Source organism: Megalopta genalis, chromosome 3 (genome assembly GCF_051020955.1).
Source record: "Megalopta genalis isolate 19385.01 chromosome 3, iyMegGena1_principal, whole genome shotgun sequence".
Taxonomy (NCBI): Eukaryota; Metazoa; Arthropoda; class Insecta; order Hymenoptera; family Halictidae; genus Megalopta; species Megalopta genalis.
In genome coordinates this window covers 12,380,294-12,404,976 of record NC_135015.1, presented here as the reverse complement: position 1 = coordinate 12,404,976, position 24,683 = coordinate 12,380,294, and the positions used below count along the sequence as shown (strand labels likewise).

The 24,683-nt window shown below is 40.1% G+C and overlaps 1 protein-coding gene across 1 annotated transcript in view; it reads right to left on the bottom strand.

The window, feature by feature from the left end:
- The window catches only part of LOC117229471 (uncharacterized), a 59,278-nt gene that overhangs the window by 29,722 nt on the left and 4,873 nt on the right, over positions 1-24,683 (bottom strand). Inside the window, exons 2-4 of the mRNA XM_076520103.1 lie at positions 22,383-22,823; positions 8,777-8,960; positions 6,591-6,861 (exon numbers count right to left, since the gene is read on the bottom strand). Of these exons, the coding sequence (XP_076376218.1) occupies positions 6,591-6,861; positions 8,777-8,960; positions 22,383-22,549 (622 nt within the window). The 5' untranslated portion in view covers positions 22,550-22,823. The remainder of the gene's footprint in view (positions 1-6,590; positions 6,862-8,776; positions 8,961-22,382; positions 22,824-24,683) is intronic.

The following is a 24,683-nucleotide window of genomic DNA, read 5'->3' as shown; positions in this document are numbered from 1 at the left end:
CAGTTCTCCGCTGTGTGTTCCCCGATTATGTTAAAAGATTCGTGTGATGAATATTTCTTGTAATGACCCGTTAAGTACGAATATTATTCAGTTTCCTCGAGTCGGAATAAAATTCTGTTTTCTCGTCGTCAATATTTGAGCACGCAATGTAAGTATAGGTGTTCAATAAATATTAATATTCTTTCTTAATGGGTTAATAAATGGACAAATAAATCAGTGTGCGACACCCACTTCTTACAATTAGTGCTGACAGTTATTATTTTGCATAGAGATCGGCTGATTCTACTCGGCGATGTTATCATTTACGATATTAACGTCGTAGCGATTTTTTAATAATCGCACTTTATGCACATCAATCTTGGTATACTGAAATAGGAATTTTAATAGATGCTTCCCTATAACCTTTAACACTAAACCTAGCACGGCCAAATTGTCCGGTTTCTTATTTTACAATTCTACGATCTTCAGAGACTCTTTCATGAGAAATATTTCATGAGAATCTTTAAATTAAATTATCGAAAATTAAAAATTTACATTATCGGAGTAAGTTTTACAAAAACTTTATAAAATCTAAATGAATGCTAGCTTCTCACTTTTATGGTGCAATGCACACCAGTACTATTACTGCCCGGTAGGTGTATCGCAAACGTCGATTTCGAATCCTGCCGTCCTAAAACAAAAGGACCTACTTTCAAAATTTGGTAATTTGATATTTTAACAAGCACGGATATTTATTCGCATAAATATAATAATATTATGTAATTCATGAGATCCTAAAATCGCATGTAGCACATTAAAATTTAATACACATGTAGAAAATACGCACAGTAAAGTATCAAATTACCAAATTTTGCAGATAGAGCCTTTCGTTTTCACAATCCTCATTGAATTTCATATTATTACTGGAATTCGTGGAAGCGGTGCTTGTAACGATTAATCGTTGCAAAAATCCTCATCTTTCTCGCCGATGGAGAGCACTTGCCACTGGAAATCGTTACAGCCGTTATCCCGACAAGTCGCGCAGGGTGCCTTCGAACGTTGTCAAGCAGTGCGGACTGCACCGTCCGAAGTTGGCGCGTGTTTGCGCAACTAGTCACGCTCGTGGATCAGCCTATGGGTATGGGATATGAATATCCGCGATATCCCGGCGCGATGCGCTAAAATGTTGTTCGCTTAGACGAAAGAGGTACGTCCGGGCGCGAGGTGTTGCGCCGGTACCCACCAATCTGTCAGCATCGTGGCCGAGCGTTATATCGTGGGTAGGTACACCTTGAATTATCGGCAATTGGCATCCGCAACGTTCCTGGCATTCGAACGAGCGTCGTGCAGAAAATTGTAAACCCTCCTCGTGTAAGCCACCTACCCGCGCCCGTTTTAGCACGGTCATTCGCGCGCGTGTTCGTACGCGGCACACGCGTCCCCCTCCGTTTCGTCTCGTCTCGTCTCTCGGTCAGTCAGCTCTCGGTAATACTTCGCGGCGCGACGCCGCGCGGCGTCCTCCGTTCTCCTCCATTCTATCAAACTTCTCCTACCCATTTTCTGATTTCCCCCGTCGCTAACAAACACGTAAATCAGCGGCGAGATCCGCGGTACCCTGCCCGTTGCCCGGCCACTTATCGGTCGGCGAGCTAAAGAAAACTCTCCGCCGTGGTTTATCGATCGAACATTAGGCGATCGACGTGCGATGTTATTGGCATGACGCGGCTCCGATTACTATGCGCGTCGAGTCTTTGCCGCCCCCACTTTTCCTCTTCTTTTTTTCCCGACATTCTACATATTCATGCGCGCGTGCTATGTGTCGATCTGTCTGTCCGTCCGTCCGTCCGTCCGTCCGACCGTTCGTTCCTCCGTTCGTCCGTTCGTCCGCCCGTACGTCCACCCAACCATCCATCCATCCATCCATTCGTTCCTCCGTTAGAGAGACCATCCGTACCTCAGCACGGGGCCGTGGTTTGCGCGAGCGAGACTGCTTTATGTCGGACTTATGCACGTGGACGTGGACGTGGACGTGGTCGCTCGTCCACCACCTCGTCTCCACCTTCACCTCCTCCCTCTTCATCCTCGTCCTCCTCCTTCTCCTCCTTCTTCTCCTCGCTCTGCCTCCTCCCTGCGTGAGTACTCCTCCAAAAGGATACACGAGCACGCGTCCCGACGGCGCACACCGGTTCACCTACCAACTGCCCTATGGTACCGTGCGCTCTTCTGGGCTGTAGTTGGCGAGAACCAGCCGATATACACAGACACCACCGTGCATACGCCGTCGTACATACACCGTCGTATACACGCATACACATACACACGTCGACGTGCACACACCTCCGCGGGGAACTGTGCGAGCCTTATATCCGGTGACGCGCGTGCTCGCGCATCTTTATTAATCATTCCCTAACCGTTAACCCCTCTTAAGAGCTCGTTTGTCAATAGTGGAAATTGACGCGGCTACCACCACGGTGGTTCGGTTACCGGAGGTTCGCCGGAATTTCAAAGACCGCCGGCTGCCAGCTCCTACGATTCAATGGACGCGGGCCGTTGATTCGCTGGGAACGCGTCGTCGATCCTCTGACTACAATGTCAGGGAACGCAATTGTTTTGATTCCGGGCTGAACTAATCACTAGCCAGACAACGGCGGTTTAGTATGTCGAGCGACGTATCGAATGTTATGACTGGACTGCGAACCTACGCGCGAAACCAAAAGAAAGAACACTGCGGCGATTTTAATCCGTCGACGCTCGGGCCCGCGACATTACGCTTGAATTAACGAAGAACGTCTTTAGATTGTATAAGTTTTATTAAATTCGAAAGTATGTTTCAGCTTCGTGGCGTCAGTCGTGTCGAAACAAGTTTAAACATTGATTTAATTTTTATGCAAATCACTGTGCACTGAGGGGCTGAATAGACTGCGAGTTTTATGCATTTATATGCTTGTTAGTTTTATGAAACATCATAAAATAGTTGCTTTTGGTGCAGCGTAAATCCAGCGTTAAAATCGCGGAAGATCGAAAGAATTTGAGAATATCGGTGTTAAGTATTTTTGGCGCGACAATATCAAGAAAATAATTTGAATAATTTAGTAAGACTGTTTTAATCATATTTAATAATATTTAATTATTCCACAGAGGAAACTTGTAACTTTTTCTATGAAAAAAAAAGTGACGATTTTATGTTGAGTTTGCGCTATTATTGCGAACTAGGCATTAATATACTAATCTCAATTTATTCTCGAGCATACTAATATCTAGGTCTTCGTCGTTCAATGTTTTATCCTTGTAAATAGAAGCAGAATAATTAAAGCTTCATTTGCTTCTCACTGTGCAACGTCATGCAAGTAGAGTCGGAACCTTTTCTAAGTAGCTAATGGTGTTTTTGTTAATGGATCGAAACTTGTTGAAACGGGCTCAATGCTGCAACCATTTTTACGACCAATAAAGATTCTAATAGTGACTGTCGGATGACAGTGACTGTCATGATCCGAGAGGCTTTGATCAAGAAAAATAGCTATGTAGAGTAGCGAATCATGTTGGAAAACTGTTCTGTCATTCGAACGGGTAGAACACGTTCTTAAAATTGTAGTAATCACCAAGTAATAGAACAACGAAGAAAGTCATTGTAAGAGTATAATGAATCGATAGCGTGCACTCATAAAATTGTATGTTGAGAAGATTCTCCATGGTAACGTGCGGTTCTAACCCTTTGCACTCGAAGCCATTTTAATTGGAAATCTAAATTAACTTTTCTGACTTATAATATTTCCATTTTACGTAATAAAGTTCATTTCATGCATATGAAATTGAGTCTTGCGACTCATACAACAGTTAGACTTCTAACAAACTTTTATATCTAAGCTTTCATAGTGTAAAAATTATTTTAGGACGTGGTGTAACAATTTTAGTGGTGCGTCAGAGTCACCACTCGAGTGCAAAGGGTTAATAATAAATTTACGAAACCCGTCAAAGTTACGGGTTACAAACTGTTAGTTTACAATTATTGACATTGCAAAGAACACATTCGTGGGGAATTGATTTGCAATCAAAATCGCCAAAAACTCGAACGAGTATGTTATCCTTAGCTCCACGAAATAAGAAATCATAGTTGCTTCCAGTGCTCTGTAAACCTAGCCTTAACAATCCAAAGAATTTTCTAATTCAAATGACCATGCAAATGGCGAAATACGTAGGTCTAGCTAAATATAAATATATCCATTAGTATCGTGACAAACGGCGGAAACTAATTTCGAAACGAAAGGAAATATTAATATTGTCGTAGCGGAATATACATTCCTATAAGGGTTCGTAGAAGGACAAGTATCGCCGGACAGCTTAATCGAAAAACGACGACGATGATAGAAGGCTAAATCTCTCGACATTCAATCGCGCATATGCCTTTTAATATTAATGCACCGCGTTGGCACCTACGTAAGGAAGCAAACGCACTTCGAGTCGCGACAGTGAATTTACGACGTATTAAATTGCGCTACTCGATATCTTTGTAATTTTCTCAGATGGGCATAAAACTACGTGCTTACGGGGAAGGAAATCTCGGCCGGAAGGATTGCAGTTGAAGTCGCGTTGCCTGAGGTCTAATTAAACCCGTGTGGCACTATAAACGAACGTACGATTGCGATGCTGCATCAACAATTTGAAATCCCGCGGCTTCGCTATTTTTTTTGTTGGTCCTCTTCGTGCTTCTGCCATTGAATCGAATTTATCGACTGATTAGTTAAAAATCGCGAGGAACGAATTAGAATATATGGACGACTCAGAAGCCGATCAGTCTAAGTCCATTAAGCTTGAAATTTAATTAAATCTGGATTTTGCAAATTAGTATAAAAATAACAGTGCCACTAATAGTACAAAGCACAATTTCTATTATAAAATGACATACAAATGAACGTAACCAGAAGAGAAACGAAAGAAAAATATGAATGTTTTCTTAGGAAAAATTATTCCTAATGGACAATTTCGTTTAGTCATTCCGTGGACAATATAAGTGCAGCTATCTATTGCTTATTTATGAAGAAATCGACTATATTGATTTATCGATCGAGAAATCCTACGACGAAGATATGCTTGCACTGTGTAACCCATTTCTAAAGAAAAGTGAACTGATCGGCTTTTGAAGCGTCCGTTCAATGCTTCTCTGTCACTGAATTGAAATGATCAATTTACAAATCGCGACGAACTAGAAATATGCTCGGCGGTTCTTTTAACGATGCAACAACGTTCACGACGAAGTAAATTCGCTCGGCACTCTGATTATTCCCCTTTCTCCCTGCTATGGATCTCTATTCACGTTTGATCGTGCGACGAGTAATTAAATTAATAACAACACCATCACCGCGAACAGACTTTTCCGACTTTCTTATTCCCACAGCTATCTCGTGACCTGTTTTTCAGGAGAAAAGGGTTTTTCTACGGCTCCGCTCGTTTAGTTTCTATTTTCAACGCTTCTTCAGCTTCTTTGTATGCGGCAACCTACTTCATTACGCGGCGTTCGATCGCGGCGTCAAATTCAAAACGTTCCTCGAAACAAGAACATGTGGTTACGGTTCCGTTGGAACTGCGCTTTCGAAGAAACGAATGCTCGCCGTTTGTTACGAAAGTCGGAAAACGTCTGAGAAGTTGGCGAGTTGTCAAAGTAATCGATCTCGAAGATTTCATTCGAAATAGTACGCAAACCTTTGTCTTGACTGAATCACGTGTATTTCGAGATTGATCAAATTCAAAGGATCGTGATGTTCCTGCAGGAAACCGTATCTGGCGTTTTCATCGCAAAATATTATTCCTAACTCATAAGATAAAACAAAAGTAGAACCCAAACGTACAGATTTAAAAGGTAAAAGTACCTATTATGGAACACTGCTCGATTGCGATCTCTTTTTGAAACAGTAGTACAAATCTTGCTCATATTTTTCTTTAAACATTTCTTTGAACATTCTTCTTTATTTTGCTCACGCAAATACTGTTATGCAACAATCACCTGCATAGAAAAATGTTTATTCCAATACAAGTGTTTCTAAGGAAGAACAGGTTATTCCATATCGTGTACTCCAATTTTTTGAACACGAAGACATGGTACGAAAGCGGTGTTCCATGAGATAGGTACATGTTCGTGCTTTATTAGGTTACTCGTATCATTTCTTACTAAATAAATATTTCAAAAATCATCGCGTTATCTAGAAACACCGTTCTATCGAACAGTAGCTTAAATATTCAAGAATAACACTTTTCAGTTGCAATAAAATCGATTATAATCTTATACCCCCTGAACCATAACAGGTAATTTTACCTTAAACAAAGTTCGCTTCGACCAAACTTTCTAGTGTTTCTCTTAATTTGGAACCGATAAGATATACTCTACGTTTTAAGAGATTCGTCGTAAAAAAGATTTCACTCTCACCGATGAGATCTCCGCTCTCATTGACACGTTGCATCACATATTGCTGAAATATTAAGGCTACCCGAGTCCTGGGCGTAGAAACAATTGCACCTGTTTCACGCTGAAAATGCCAACATTACCTTTCGGCTAGTCCGGTGTTAGATTGCGTGTAAGAAAACGGCGCGAAGGTTCGTAAATCGCAAATAAAACTTACCGAGCATCTTGCTGAGATCGGCGTTATGAAGATCGGGGTTCTCGTCGGCCAACTTCTTGCGCTCGACCTTTGCCCAGACCATGAACGCGTTCATGGGACGTCGTATCCGCTGCTCCTTGAGGCTTCTCTGGGCCGTGCTACCGGGATGGCACATCTTCACTCCCGCGGGAATCGGCGAAATTCCTTGTTGATATTCGAGGGACGGCCCGGAAGCCAGCCAGGTCATGTCTTCCAAACGCTGCTGAGCCGGTCCGGATAGCATTCCTGGTATCTGAAGCGTTCCCGAACGCGATCGACCAGTGAATCACCAATAGAAATCATCATCTAATTCCCTCCGCTATACCGCATACTTGATAATTATTTACGAGCTTATTAGTCCAAATAGGGGAAAGTCGAGCTTGATGTTTGCGCCCGATTCTTGCTTATTAATACATAATTACCGGGAGATATTAATCGACCGGCTAATGAATAGTGGTTGAACGTGGCGCGGCAACAATACTGAGTGAAAAACCCGGTGATCACGAGGCCAACAGACTTGTATTGTAATGTAATAAAATGAATAATGCGCGTGAGATCGAATAGATAGACGGGAATAATGCACCGCGCGATAATGGGGATTCGTGGGATTGATAGATTTCGAGGGTGCATAGAAAGGTTCACTGTGAATGCGAGCTGGATGCGTTGCGCCCGAGAAAAACGATCGAGGTAACTGTTTAAATAATATATGTCGGTATTTGGCTTGGGATGATGCCTTTTCAAGCATTTATGCTTCCGCGGTACATTTTGTGCCGAGCGCAGGCTTTAATTACGATGTAACGTTGTTCGATGATCGTATCGCGTTTTCAGGTGCGTGTTTTTGTACCTATGCGACGTCATCTGGCAAACAGTCCAGGAAGTGGACAATAAACAGCGAATGAAAAGTCGAAACCAAGGACGCTTTGGCATTCCAGAATCTTTGTAGAGTTTAAGCGAAATATAATCTTAATAAAAAAAATAGCAAAATCATTAGACATTCAAGCCACGCTTTAATCGTATTTATTATTTCTATTGCACGCTGGGTCATATAGAAATTCAAACAGCGAATGCGAAAGTGCAATTGTGTTCTTTCCCATAGAACCTATTAATTCCTCTTTGATAGTTTTCCGTGAATGCTAACTTTCTTAGAACAATATGAATTACTTAACGGTATCAGAGTGTTCAAGAAATTAAAACTTTTCAATTAACAATATCGCCTCGGTCGTTTCCGTGCAATCACATGTTCTAGAAAGAAACTGGGAATTGAAATGATCGCAGATAGTTTCACGCAGTAAAAGCATGAGATTTTAATGTACAGCGAGTAACGTCGCCTTTATCGAACGCTTTTTACAATGCGATAACTTTTTCACATCGAAACAAGTTGAATTTGTTCAAGACTTTAGACTGACTGATTTACTAGACAGTGAATAAAAAATGTTTCAAACAATTATAATTGGTTGGAATGACAAAAGAAGTTACAAAAATGTTTCTTTAACTTTCATATTTATAGAAAAAATAATACGTCTTGTTCGATAGATATAAGGTTAATTAAATCTTCATTCATTTTCGTGATTACAAAATAAACAAAATAAAAGAATATAAAATTTTAATATGTCTTAATCGATAAATGAAAAGTTAATTTTAGTAACCACGATAACCAGCTACACTTCTTTACAAGTTTCGAAAAGTCACTGTTGGAAGGAATCGAATTTTTTACAAATAGTACTCGTATCTTGGAAATATTTCTTTATTTTAGTGAGTTTAATTTTTTAACCATTTGTTCACCTTTTTATATTTCATAGCAGGAAAGGTTCATTCCCCATTAAAATATTAAAATAAATAAATTAATGAATTAACGTTACTGTACATCAAATGTCATGAAGTCTAATGATATTTTACGGATTTATAAAGTGCCGCAGGATTCGTTTCGAAAAGGACAAATTCACATTCGACTTGATCCTTTCGATCCTCCCGTGGCAACGTCGATCTCTTGATTTCATACAGTTCGCAAAGATGACATCGAGAAAGCTTGCAAAATAGCTGCATGCTTTTGGTGTAGGTGTATGTTGGGCGCCACGTTCGACAGCAGAGTGAATGGTCTCGTGTGTGAAAAATACATATATGGTAACCTATTCGAAGAGCAACGCGCCGCCGTAGACGTGAACACGTACCGAAATGATTTGGGTATCGATGGGTATGGAGCTGTCATTGCCATCGATATTCGACTCGATGTCGTAAGCCCTCGACGTGGGTGTCGCATAAAGCGAGGAATGAAGTGCCAAGAGTCCGGGGGAACCGCCATAACTGCTCACCGGTGGTGGTGTCACCTCACCCCTGTCATAATTATCCAGCATCCTATAAATTCGAAAACGATTTATTAATCATTAGTTCTCCGGTTTATACACACACACAGTTAACGGTGAAATCGCTGCACATCCGGTTGCGCTCGCGCGGCCAATAAAATCGCGCGGCAGTCTAACGTTTCGCTTGAACGGATACTCGCTTCTCGTACAGATCACGATAAACTGTTATTTGAAAAACACACCGGAAGGTGCTTGAAGTCGCGTTACAAAGCACGGCCATTTTTACCGCGTTCGCGATTAAATACGATAATGTGCGAAAATGAAATTTATGTTCGGAAAACGATTTTATTGGGCTGCGAATTCAGACGTTTCTAAATTAGCACTCTATTATTATATTATGAGGGAACTGGTGGTAACTCCTTCGAAACAGCCGCAAAATCTTGAGAACAGAATAATACTAATGAATAATTTTATCCAGTACATGAACAGTTTTTTGTTAAAAAATTGTCTGTTATCTTCGGGCCAAGCGTCTTTAAGGAAGCAACTTCTGCAAGATAGACTGCAACTCGAACACTTCTTCACGCAAAACGTTAGAACGTTAGAAAAGTAATCGATGCTGTTCATCTATTCATCTTACGAAATTCTTTTTCATCAGCTTAAGAATCAATATTTCAATGCACGCATACATTATGATAAAAATGGTGAAATACACTCGATCTTGTCATCGTTATGAGGCAATCCGAGTTAGTCGTTTTTAGTGCTCGGTGGGTTTGCTATTGAGACTTTGCAGCTAAATAATTGCTACAGATTGTGCGATAGACTTTGAATCGCGGTACGTTTTTTAAGAAAGAAGTCGATTAACGTTCGACTCTTGAGATCAGGATTCTTTGAGATTGTTAACTAGACATGACCTCTTAGGCAAGACTGTCGCGAGCCCCCCGGGCAGGAGAGAGAAGTGGACGACCATAAACGATGTGGAAGGAATAGCATTCGATTCGTTCGATACCGAAGCAACGAGAGCGGAGCGCAGCAAGAACAAGAGATCGATTCGTACAGCGTACACGGCAAGGTAATTGACTCTGGCGTCTCAGTTTCGTTGAAGACGAGGCGGCTCGGCTCGGCTCGGCTCGGCTCCGCTTGGCGCGGAGCGGAGCAGAGCGGAGAGACGTAGCAAGAGAAATCCTGGGGATCGCTCGTGCTCCGGCCGATTGATCTGTCAACCCTGTTAGGAAAAGAGTTGATCGACATGAATGAACCATTCAAGGCCACTTAATGGAATTCCCACGATTGTCCTTAAGGCATAATGTGACCATGCGGGGTATAATAGTACGAACAGCTGTCCGTGCGCGTTCCACAACCTCCTCCCCCTCCGCTGGCAGATTTCTATATGTATACGTACACGAGCGTCGTGCGCAAGTGTGCAAGGTGGTCCCAACGGAGTTTCGTGCGCGAGCATGTGTGGAAATTGAAAAACATGTAATACACACGTGTCCGCATGCATATATGTATACGGAGGCACGCGAGTGTTCCACATAATAGCCATTGTTTCATTCGGTCCGCGAAAGATGCTGACGGAGACAAAAACGTTGCCCGGCATTTTCATTCAATAAAGTTCGGCCGGCTAGCAGCCAGCATTTTTTTGCTAATAATACCTGGCTCACAGGCACAAACCACCGGGCCTGTGATACGCTCGGGACACGCTACTGTTCGCCGGTTGAACTATAGCATCGATAAGTAAGATCGATACGAGGTGTCGGTTTAATGTCGCGTTTCAGACGCGTTGAATAGCTGTGGGTGGGAGACGAAAAGAAATGTACAGGGGTGGGGCTGTGATGTGCGATCCTTCGAATCGTGAATCCGGATCTCTTCGATTCGGATGGATTTGTTTTCTAATGCTTTGTTTTCTAATGTTTCTACGCTTAACGAAATCATCTTAAGAGAAACAGGCTAAGTTTTCTGTGAGTGCGAGCGACAAAATGGATCTTTGCGCAATTTCGCATTTTTATGCGGAATTTTACGAAAATTAGAATTCGTGAAAAGTTTCCTTCGGCAAGCGAACGATTACGCATTTTAAAGAGAAAATAAAAATGCTTTAGATCTTGTTAATTCATACGTTTTCTTTCCTACCTTAAAAATCTGCACGTGCCATAAACGCATCAAGACTCGCAACGTAATTAACGTTAATGTCGAAAGAACATCGAGTCAGATTTTTATAGAAGCCAGAATGCAGTCACTCAAACAATGTATCGTTTGCGCAATTTTCTGATGTGCCTTTTACCGCAACTTCATCCGTGCACCTTTAGACGAATATTTGCGGCAGAAAGTTCCTTTCAAATTAAAAATCTACGTTCCTTATATTGTAGCTCATTACTAATATTATAGAACATACGAACTGAGGATTTTATAAATTGTTGATAAAGATAAATAGTTCATTTACTAACATTTAGAATGCGTAATTTATGAATTTATGATAAAATTGAATAGGTCAAATGCGAAACTACAAGCAGATTGAAAGAATTTTGAGAATATTGTTACGCTATTTATATATATTTATATATATTTTCAACATATATTACGATTATTACAAGAAGAAAGACATTTTTATCAAATTTACATTTCTTACAATAAAGTTTCACAATTTTTAATTTACTTAAAGATCCGCTGCTCGCTAACATTACACCATCTATTCGAGCTTCAACAAGCCTGTATAACTGCGGAGGTGCGAGCACACTAAAAGATCCAACATAAAGTCGACTCACGTATCACGAAATCACGTCTGTTAGCTTCTCGATGTTAATGAAAGAGAAGCCGGCACTTAGAGATAATAGAAACATTTCGGTTAGAATAAACAACAACAAACAACCACCGGCAATGGAAAAACCGTAAAACTCACGGTCAAGATTCTTCAGGTTCAAACCGTGTCGGTGCAGCTGCACCACCCACGCATATGATAGATACGCCACTGCCTTGAGTATTGTTTCTTTAATGATTCATATGGGGTGATTGTACCAAGTGTAGAGGAAGCAGTTTCCAACTGCAAATGCAATGAGCCTGTGTCGTATCGGAAATATTAATCCTGAGCATCGTCGTCGAAGGTCCCCATGTAATATACATATGTGTACGCGAACCGCACATTTTGATGAGTGTTACGAGAAGATTGATTTCACGAAAAGATTTGCCACGAGAAAACGACGACCGCTAAACTTTCAGAACGAATATACTGAAACCAACATCTGTGTGTCTAGTATGCGCTAATGTGCACAATGTTTTGCATTATAGAAAGTGTATAATGTTGTGCGTTATACTAAAGTATATAACGTTTTAAAAGATATAACGTGTATAATGTTTTACGTTATACTAAAGTATATAACGTTTTACAAGATATAAAGTGTATAATGTTTTACGTTATACTAAAGTGTATAATGTTCTGCGTTATATTAACCCTTTGCACTCTGTGTTGTGACTCTGAGGCACCACTAAAATTTGTCATATCACCTTTTAAAATAATTTTGATATTAACAAAGTTTAAATTTAAAAAATTGTTCAGGGTGTAACTGTTGTGCGAGTCCCAAGAGTTAATTTCATATGCATAAAATGCATTTTGTCATATAAAGTAGAAATACTATAAGTTAGAAAAATGATTTTATATTTTCAGTTAAAATAGCTTCGAGTGCAAAGGGATAAAATGTACACAATGCTTTGCGATGTACCAAAGTATATATAAAGTGTATTCCGTAGAAAACGATTAATATTAACTGAAGCACACATTGTGATAAAAACAGCAAGATATCTAAATGAAGTCATCCGTCATCTTTAGTGCTCGATAGGTTTAGTGTCAAGTTAACCCTTCATACTCGAGTGGTGACCGAAATAATTTTTGCATCGACAAATTTGTCTATATCGAAGAAACTGTCGAAAATGTAACTGTTGTACGTATGCATAAAATCCATTGTCTCATATAAAACCAGAAACGTATCCGTTAGTTGTGTAGAAAGTTTCCAACTTCGCCGGAGAATGAAGTCGTTCGACATAATTTGAAGAAACCGTGATTTCGTTAAAAGAAAAGGCGCACGGAAACGGTTGACCCGGCGTATCCGAGAGCACGCAATAAACATTATACGAGTCGGCTATAGGTGAAAATCATGCAAATCGAAGATAACGGAGTGAGCCGATTACTATATGAATCACGGGAAGGAAAATACTTTTGCTTGTACGGCGGAGTCGGCGACGGTTGGCTCGCGCGTTTCGAACAGCAGTAAATCGTCGATCGGTAGTTTTAAGGTCGCCGCGCCGTTCTGTCGAGTAATGTAAGGGTGTGTTCGGTCGTCGCGATTATTTGAATAAAATGCGCCACCACGTCAGACGTCAGGCGTCCGCGACTCGAAAGCTTTCTCTGCTTCTCTGCTCGGAAGGCTGACCCGAGGGGGGAATAATTTACTCGGGGATCGGCAAGTGTGTGTCGTTGAAGGAACCCCATTCGCCGCGAGCTTGCTGCCAGGTTGCTGCGTACTGAACCGTGCACGGGTTTTCACTGTTTCGCCAAGATTCATGAGCCTCGACGGACGTGCCGATTTAGAGGATCGCTCGTGTGTCCTTTGTCTCGCCCCGTTTTCTGCCGAGCGCCGCGGCCCGGCTTGGTGTGTCCCTTACAAATATCCAGCTCGAACCGCAGCCTCGTAATTCGTGCGGTCGGCCCAGCAGCCGCCAGAAAAATTCTTCGCGCCACGGGTCAATTCCCGCCACCGATAATTCGAATGGGACCTGCGCTGCGGCCTATTAACGAGCTGAATACACACTGCAACTTCGACGCCGGTGAAATATAGACAGCTCGAATGTGCCCGACGACTCCCATCCGGGCATCCCTTGCGAGAGAATAACGCCGAAGTAGAGGGACTAGTTTACTGGACGACGCGACGCACTCTGGAGTACGATGAATGAACACTGTTTCATTTTCGTCCTGTGAAAATTTCTGGCGGAAAAAATATATTTTCGATCGGCCCGAGCTTCGTGTAATTCTCGCGGACATTTTTCAAAACGCGGATCAAAACTTTTCACCACTTTCATTAGAATACGAGCTTGAACGAAGGAATTTATTTCTATCATTTCTCAAGAAAGGGACTTCATAATTACAACAATTTGAAAATAAAAGATATGTGACCGGTCATTTTGATCGGCGTCGAAGGTTCGGTGTTACTTAGAGTTTTGAAGGAAATGAGTTCGACGAAGAACGAGACAAACTTATTTAAATCGGTGATAATTTAACCAGTTAACAGCATAAATCGCGCTGAAGAATTTTCCTGCCGCTGATTCATGCAATGATGAATTCGATTCGATATAATCGATTCGCATTCTTTCGTTGTATTTCATTGTGCGCGATGTCATGAATGCATCAAGTTTTAAAAGTTCGCTGCGAAGGGAAAGCTTGAATCTTCAAAAGCATGGCCGATTCGATCGTGAAACGTTGACCACACTCTAATGATGTATTACAAACGCAGAAGATTCGAACCGACATTTATCCGCGTTTATCGTGCCATTTAACGTCCGAACATCATTCAGAAATTCTGTTTGCAGAGTTCTACCATGCAGTTTACTTTCGTATGAACTCGTCTGATAGATTTAGTCTAACTTTTAGTTTCAAGTTAATGTTTAGTCTTAACGTTTTAGTTATTTTATATCGTACCGATATCTCGAATCGCATTATGTTCAAATCGGCTCGTATGCAGCCCGTACAACAATAAATCAAATCAAATATTTTCCGAAGCAATCGCACATGAACTGTCGACGGACGATCTTTGCTCGCGTTAATTCACAGTTGGTCTTCTTATTTCTCCCGGCGTATAAATGCCATAAAATCGGTTTATAAAAGGTCCGGTCGTATTCATTATCAAAGTAATTGCTATAATTTCAAAAGAGCCTGCGCGTACAAGAAGAATTAGACTCCTGGCAAGTAGCTATGCTTATGGATGCGTTCCCGGCGCGCAATGCATACGAACAAACGTTGGAAGCTTACGACTCTCGCATCGGATGCCGATCGAACCGAGAAACGCGGACAGAGGAACTCGTAATTTTATAGGTCCCTGATTAAACTTTTAAATCGAATGACCAGCGCGGTTCACTTGGCAAGCGGAAGTAACGACCCGAGCCGCTCACCTCTGCACTACTAACGCTCCGGCGCGTTTCAGATTTGAGAACGAAGAAAGCGCATCCCCGAAACCTTTACGGGCTTAAGTTTGCGGAACGGACGTCGCGTCGTCGTCGGAGTTCTAGCCGGCGTCGCCGTCGTTATACCTTCTTCTTCTGACCTCAGACCGTACCGCTATTACGTACGACTTCCTGCGGCCACGTAAAAAGAGGAATCGAAGTTTTCTCGGCGACCATTTCGTGTACTTTTCGTCCCCAGTGCCGGCGCACTGTATTCAATTTCACTTTCCTCGAATTTTCTACCGAATCGCCGACTGCGGTGGACAAACGTCGGAAAATTGTTGTTCGTTTTGTAAGTAATTGCTTGGCGATGTCGTCAATCGATAAGGAAACTATATAAATGTAAACATTCAATCACGGAAAATCGATAGCATGAAATACAGTCGCGGAGAAATGTATGAGGCACTTTTTATAAGCAAAATTGGATCAAAACAATTTGATTTTTTTTAGATGTAGAAGGATTTCAGACGAAGTATAACAAATTTTTACAAAAATCTCGATGAAATTTTCAGCATGCATATCGAGACCTAATCAATGCATTTCCGTTCGAATTTCCGTTATATGCTTAGGTAAAACAGTTGAAGAACGTGTTTTTTTCTGTGAAATGCATATGTATGAACATTTGAACATTTACTAGAGTATTTCGACTTTTGTCCAATAATCTTCAAGCTGCATTAAGGAAATTGAACAAAAATATCCTTATTTTTGCAGGTTTTGAAGTGTGGCCATTTAGATTGTAATTAGTAGACTGCAGATCTGTATGCAAATTCTAATTTCCATAAGTTATTTCAGAAAAATTCGAATTAAAGAAAAGTTTCCATCGTCCTCTGGGAGACTACTCTTATTAATCGCTTTGAGAAATCTGCATATGCCATAAATGCATAAAGACCGCAGTTCATCTACGTTTTATAAATTTTATGTTTTATTGAAGTTTTTAATTTGGCAGAAAGGTTCAAACGTTTCATTTGTACATATAATTTATTGAGCTCTTCCTGGATTGTTGCAAAGTCTACTAAGATGTATAAAGGGAAAAAGAATGAAGGTGAATCGTTATTTAATGTATCACGATGTTTTGATATTCTGAAGCAGATCACATATGCGCTATTAAAAAATAATTTTTAGAATGAAAATTATTACAGAGCAAAATGTAGCGAATATTCGTAAAAGAAGAATTTTTTGACGTAAGCGAAGTTTTAGTTGTGCGATTAATTTGAGAAATGAATAATTCATTTCGTATATCTACATCGCGAAAAAACAAATTGAAATACATTTTCGATATCAGTAGGAAAAAAATGTTGTTAAATCGTTTGGACAAGATAATAGAAGCCTGAGATTATTACTTTTCTGAATGAGGTATTGTTTGGTGCACTTTGTGTGTCACTTATCTCTATTGATTAGAACAGCTTTCTTGGTTACCTAATACATGTCGTATAATATAAACATAATTATACGTATTGTGAACGAAAGAATGCTTGTAACTCGTTCCGGTGCGCGTTGGCGTAAAAAAGATGGCGTCGCGAGTACTTAACTAGTTATTCACCCTGCGGTCTCATCGTAATCCGACCTACCATAATCTAGTATTCTTCAAATCACCATTCTGATTTTACTACTAGTTTTATGCAAAAATAATAGTCGAATTTGCTTTGTGCTTTACGAATAACTGTTCTAATAGATCTTATTGTTTGTATTGCACGTTGCATATAATTTTAATATCTACTATATAATCTATTTGATTATAACGGTGATTTTTGACAGAATGCAATCAATTGCTAATATTAATTAACATTAGAACTACTAAACAAATAAAAACGACTAATTTCCGATTCTTTCTTTTATAAATTCTGATGCTACACAAATGTTTCTACAAGACAGTTTTAGCCAAACTTCTTTATTTAAACATACAGTGTAATAGAAATCGTGCGGAGTTTAAATAAATCCAATATTGGCATTGTTACGAAACGATTAGTCACGATCAGTCGCATTTAGTTTTAGGGTTAACGAGTGATGTATCCGGTGAAAATCTTGCATATTAATTTGTTGCGTTGGAGTCTCAGGTTTGGTTTCGATTTACGATTAAAAATTTTTGTTAACTACGACGATCCGCCAATGGCAGGATGAATCATACTACGAGCGTAGGCAGTGACGTGCCGCCACGAGTGAGAGACAGAGATACAATGCCCGCCGCTACCGGCGGACTTTAATTATTAATATCTAATAGTTCTGTTATAGTTGCGCCATGATTGTTTCATTAATGTCACAAACTTCAAAGCGGAGTTTTTGATCGAAACGCAAAGACAAATTTACTATTGCTGATTTGAATAACGAAAATCTATGAAAAGGGATACGTGAACCAACCCTCTGTCTTATCCGACACTCGCACGTCAGCGTTTAACGTCATGCTCTCAACGGTGTTTCCAAGAATCATCGATAAAACGATAAATGCTCTTGTTAGTTTAAAAATGTGTCACTCTTCAGATGTCGAATGCTTATAGCTACTGCGTCATCTATAATTGCACACGACGAAATCGTGACAATTCGAATTATAGAATTTTCCTGCGTTACTCGGTTAGCCTGTATTAAAATTTCAAAGCTCTACAGTGTGTTACGAATTCCATAAAATTATTGTTTGATGTGTAACATAAAGAAGAATCGTGATTCAAGGAAATGTCGTTTGAAGAAACACGATCGGCTTGATCGTTCCGAGCTCGAAATTACCGTACCCGATTTTTAACCGTAATTAGTGTATAATCATTAGCCGGTTGTCAAGTCATTGATCTGAGTCACCGCGAGATTACGGGAACAGTTGACGCAAAGGGGCTGTCCACAATGTCATCGTCTGTACTTCTGTTGTTTTGCATTCTGTTGTTCGACAGAGCGATTTTCTGCTCGAAATTCGGGGGAAGTCCGTGCCATTGTCCGTCACAGGGACATACTAAGAACTTCCATGAATCCCGACTCGATACTGCTACCGAGAAAACCCATCGCGTATCGAATAACGTATCGTTCACAGAATTATTGACAATTCGAGACGATATAATTAATCGTGCAAATCAACCTCTGCCGACGAACGTTCGCCTATCGATCCACGAGAACGGGTGAAAAATATTTAAGTTACAGCCGAGGTCTAACAATCGTAATTAATCAGCGACGGGCACGGTTACAGTACTGTTCGTAGAGAAGAAGGGAATAATACCATGTGGTACGCAACATCACTGTATCTCTCGTCATTTTTTCTATAATCTTCCTTTGAGATTTTTTGAAAGACTAGAACGCAATTAAGCCGGAGATAACTAGGAAATTATCTCAATTGACGATTAAACATTTTTTCTTTTATTATTTCTCGAGATATAAACGTACATCGTGAAAACGTGCAGCAGATACATGTATTTTTAAACCGATGACACAAACTGACTTAGAGCTTCCTCTTTCCATTTATTTATTGTCAGCAAAATTTGACGTTAGGTTAGTTGCTTATGTTTAATTTGGTTACTTCAAATTTTGGTTACTTCTATCTTTTATTACTTTAATTTCCGGTCACTCCAATTTTTTATTACTTTAATTTCCGGTCACTCCAATTTTTTATCACTTAATTTCTGATCACTTCAATTTTTTATTACTCTAATTGTTGGTCACTTCAATTTCTTCAAGCAGATTTTGTGAAAATTGGAAGCTGTTTCTTATAGTAAATCTGGAGAAAACACGGCATTTTAATTATAATCTCTCTTTATATTCTGTATTCTATGTGTATTAACTCGTGTTCTATCGAATTCTGTCTGTATGTTGTTTTTCATCGGTTCGCTACCGTCGTGATCGATTGCGCACGATCTTGAATCGTGGTTGTCAAAATATCCTATTGGTTCGTCAACGAAGTAACGGGTGTACGGGATTTTAACGACCGAAGTGGGAGTTTGTTACCAATAAAACTGTTTACGGTTCGCTGTTGCGCAAATCGGTATAAAACGTCGATTTATAACTTCAAAAGGGCACTTTGGATAGTCTCGGCGCACCTGGGCGCTCGAAACTTTCAATTCTCCTGGCACGATGATTATGAATTAATTCCACTGACCGTGAAAACTAAATCTTCGCGTTCCGTTAAGGAAAAAAAAGAAAATGGAAAAATATGCAAACGAAGCGGTATTCGCTGGTAAATTATTCAACCAATGTCATTTCACATGGCGAAATAGACAGTGCAAGAATTGAATTTACTAAACACTTCATCGTTGATTTGAGAAACTTGCGGAATTCCTATCGTGATCATTCGAGTTCTCCGTTCATTGTAATTGGACAATGAATCTTCCTGCAAAATACAAATTGTTTGCAGGAACTCGAAGGAACAGGAAACTCCTTTCTTGCGTTAATGACTTTAATCAATTCGATGATCCAAGATTCTTTTCAAATCATCGAAATCAGTCTTTCGTAGAAAGTGTTCGAATAAATTTATTAATTCAAGCGTTGTCATTTTTATAAAACAGCGCATGTCGGGCATCTTTAGCGCTCGGCTGGTTTAGCGTTAATCCGTCCACTGTTTTAAATTCCAGCTACTCTCTGTTTTGTTGTTAATGCATAAAATCGGCCTAGTTACAATAATCGCAGTCTAGTCGTAATAGTCGCAGTCTAATAACGATAATTGCATTGTGCCGTTTCGGTGGAATTTACTAGACAAGTCGCGTCGTGGAAAAAAAAGATCTGTGGCCAGCGAATTGCGTCAAGTGTGGATGGTAATACGATGAAAATATACATCATTTCTTGACACTTTGAATCAAGGCTACAAGAGTTACTCGCCGGGACACGTGAGTATCGTGACATGGTTCGTGATCCATGCGACGGCCGCGAGCAACGAATGGAACCGACCGTAACAATTTTAATGAAGATGATTTTCGTCGCCAGGATACGCCATCAACAGTTGAAAAGTCAATCTCTACCTCTTCCTTTCCTTACTAGGTCGATGCGTCGTTAGCCATTAACGCTAGATCTGCTGCCAGAGGGGTCAGAATGAATTTCAGATTTCTGGATTCATATGCATACCATACACTTTAAAAGTCAATTTCATCCTTAAGAAACGCAACTTCATAATTCATGTCGAAAACGAATTTGCGTTTTAATGAGCCTGACACACGTACGTAAATAGACATATTAATTCACGAAATATAGAAACTTTCTGGTGCACTGTGAAGAGACCCTGAAATACTATCTGCGGTCGAATAATGTATTTGTGGCAGTATTTTAGTGACGAAGTGTTCGAGTTTCATTAGGAAATATTATTTTCATTTTCAGCAACAATGATAAGTTCGATATTTTCAACAATATCAAGTGTTAAGAGAGAAATGTAAAAACAATTAAGTATTTCACATGGACAATACCGTTTTTGTCAATCTAGGTCCTGACTTCATTCCGCGGACGAATTGTCCCATGATCTTCATTAAGTTTCAATTCTGAGAATCATCCACTTGATATCCTATTGTAATGCAACGTGGAAAGCCATCGACTGAACAGCCATAGCCCATAGAGTTTGCGCTGCTACTATTGATAAATAGTATTGATAAATGCATGATAATGCACGAGATTTTGATATGTTGTACAATAATTATTGTTACTAACCTTTACAAGCGATAATATTTTCTGTCGTATAATTTTCATTTTGTTTTTTCTTACGTATTACCTTCTTGTCGCACTAAAGGATTCTTTTTCCGTGAATAAACGAACGAATAAGTAAATAAATAAACGAAATGTGTATAAGACAGCGATAGAAAGATAGTGAATGTTCTAGTAAAATTGCGCAGCCTACGAGGATGTGTAGCTGCTCGACGCTAAAAGGATTAAAGGAAGAAACTTTTCTCCCGTTCGGATACGTCAGTTCATCGTAATAATAGTGAAATATTGAATTCGAGCGTAAACTGCAATTTAATCGATTCTCCTCACGAATGTCTGGAGGACATGAGGATCCGAGTAAGCTGAAAGGATACATCAACGAGAAAATTCTCGATGAGGCGAAATGCCGACGATCCCGAGGGTTTCGAACGAACGCATCCTCGATCCTGCTCGTAGACTTGCGCGGATCAACGATAGTGATTGGCGATTACGTTAACCAAACACCGCGGTATACGCCCCTGCAATTTGCCCGAGGATCATCTTCCCCTAATCGTCGTGCTAATAACAGGATTACAGAGGCCTGACTGTGGAATCGTATACTTATCCCTAATTCACTGTATCGTTATTAATATATATATAGATGAAATTTATATATGTATATATATAATACTTTTTATACTTTCACGAATATCTTGGTGATAATATGCATCATGATCGGCGTGTATTAACACGTTCACTGCCCGGACCCTTGGGCATTCCGCGGAAACAGTTCGGTTCAAATGACCATTTGATCCGTTCTCAATTATTCTCTGTTCTCATTGCTTAATTGTACCTCTATAGTCATCGGTTTATACGTTTCCATTTATTGCACAGCTATTATTTCGCATGTGCTCTGAGCAAACATTATCCAAATTGTAACCGCGACATGACGCATGGAACTGCGAACGTGTTAGCAAAGTCGCGAGGATCAATTAAATCCTGGGAACATCATTTCTCATCTATTTATTCATTCGAAATTGCAAGGGAACGGTTTATGGATGGACGAAATTAACGGGAGGTCTTGTCAAAGAAAAAATACTAATCCCGCTACAATCGAGTGTTAACACTGAACCTACCGAGCACTAAAGATGTCCGACATGTGTTGCTTAATAGGAATTACAAGACTGCATCTGCATAGAGGTTTCGCTACTTTCATTACAACGTGTGCTTAAATTTAGAAATGTATTCGATCATTTTCTACGAAAGACTGTCTATAATTTCGACAACTTTGGTGTTAAAAATGGAGGGACGACAGAGAACAGTATTCGATCGCTGTACGATGCAAGTATTTCATAAATTTTAGAAAGACGATTGTTTATCTAGTTTAACACGTTGACTGCCACGTCATAGACCATAAAAGATAAACAAAATCGAAACACCTTATTTCATAGTGTAAGTTCAGAAAAGACAAGATTAATTACAGCAGTTATCCCTGCAACCACCTTGCAGCCTGTGCATTCTAACAGACTCTGGTTTGTTTCTTACGCTGCAATCAAAATTGAGTTTTAAGCTTGATAACAAAATTGTGTCATCCATATATAGACTGACGTGGCAGCCAAAGCGTTAAAATTCTCGATAGAAATTCTTTTCTCTCGACGAAGACGACGCGAGTCGAACGTTGGCGAATTATGGATGTTATACTCACGTATAATGGGAATACGAGGGGCTAGCCTGCTCGATGTGCGAAGCCGTTGACAAGCCTTGCACGATGGCAGCAGAGGGGTCCCTAGCTGGCGACGAATTTTGGGCTGGCTGTACAGCGTGATGGTAGCGTTGGCACATTTCGGCCAAGTTCCACCCATGGGCATCCATATATTAACACTGCTTCGCTTTTCTTTGGCGTACCATCCATTTCACACGTGTTGTGACACTCCCTCTTCTTGGTCCTCGTCTGGCGGTTTACCTTTTACAATTTCACTTTCCCTATATGCTCGACCTTAGGCAAGTCGCAAATCGAAATCGCAGCAACGAACGACACTCGCACAACTATTGTCCGTTCGCCAACTCGAAATTCGAAACATTGCACTTCAACTCTTGTAATCACTGCTGGCTGTATTCTTCGTTCGTACGTCGCGACCCCGAAATACTGGAACAAAGCAGAACGCCATTTTAGTGGGCAAGATGCATTACGGGGACGGTGTGCTGCAAAATTATCGAATGTTCGAATATTTTGGCTTAAATCAGAGCTTGAAGACGTAAGAGTAAAATGCGAAACGTTTGTGACGCAGTCGTTGCTTGCAATGAACTCTAGCATGCTCAAGGTGGAGTCAAAAAATGTCTTCAACAACGTAACAATGACCTTTCATAAATTTTTCGTATTTTATTTTTGCATTGATAGGGACCTAAATGTATTATTTAACAGTATTGTACAAATAAATACACCTCGAACAGAGAAGATATAATATTTATAGCACTTTTTCTTACATGATTACGTAATGACCATCCCTTAAGCAGACCTTAAAGCTTCAATTTCTTAAGAATCCTGGGATTAATTTCGGAATGAAAGGGCATTTTTGAATCGCATTTATCTCAAAACAGTGTGTATGATAACTCATTAAATAATTGGATAATTAAACTATAATTTGTTCTTAAGATCGTCAACCGTAACTGTAAAAGTATCTATTACCCGTGATTTAATAATTATCGCTAATGCAACAAAGGTTTAATTGTTAGAAAATTAGCGGTGAAGTTTCAACCTCAACATTTAATTTATGCTACTCTTATGTAGCAAATACAAAACGACCTCGTCACAATTCGCATAATGATCGACAGAAATCTGCAGATGCGACGAAACCAACGTCAAGTTCACCAGCTTAGAGTTAGTTAATTTTATAATTGAGAATACAGATCGTTATTTAGTATCACTTATTCTATATTGTAATTATGCAAGTAAAATTTGAGAAGTCGCGTATACGCTTCTGAAAAGTACTGTCACGTCTGATCACGATCTGGCAATTCTACTTCCGGCAAATACTACTGCACACGAACCAGTGAAATTTCCAAATTCGATTTTCTCGTAAACGAAAACATCTGATTTGAAAACATCGATTAATTTTTCTCTATATTTTCTAGCGATAAACAGGTAAGACATCAAGAATTAAAAGAGTAACACACCAATAATTAAAAGAGTAACACAGTTGTTGCAAAAGCACTCTTAGCTGTCCTATATACCTTATTTTGTTAACGCATATTTTCAACAAAGTACTGAACGATAACGCTGAGAAACACTTCTTGAAACTTGTTACCGTGGTAAGTGTACACACCGATAAAAAATTTTCGAGCAAGAAGTGCGAACTAAGGCCGTACTGGTTACATTATTTCAACCAGTTTACGTGGCAGCATTAATCTTTCCGCGATCTAAGATCACGAAACAACTCCTTGCAAAATTCGTAGGCGATTCGCCACTCCGATCTCCCGCGGGTTGTTCTGTCTTCAGTTTTTATAGGAGATCCTTCATTCGAACTTCAGATAATCGACGTCGAATGCCTGCCAATTACGATGATCGAGCTTACAAAAACATTCAAGTAAATGAGAACAGCTCGCGGCAACGTTAGAAAGTCAGACGGCGTTGATTTACAATTTTCCGATTTTACGTAGCAGTGTATATCAACGAGCCTCGCGCAGATTAAATTCCGCGCTCGTTAGGCTGTTTGCACATTATAATATTGACTTTCTTCGCGGATCTAGTCATCGAGCCGCGTCGAAGATTTGTATCACTGTGAAATCATCGACGTCACCGCAGATAAAGAAACCTGAGAGGGAAAAGAGAGGAACGATGTTCCGAGCGGTGCCGTAAACCGACGATTTCAGCGAATTTTTCAGCGCACCATCGTTACGCGAGTCCATAGCATTCCATGTGCTTTGGTGTCTCCATCTTCGTAATGACATACACCGCACGATGCAACGAATATCGCGTATCGATCTGGCATTATGATTATTATTGCGT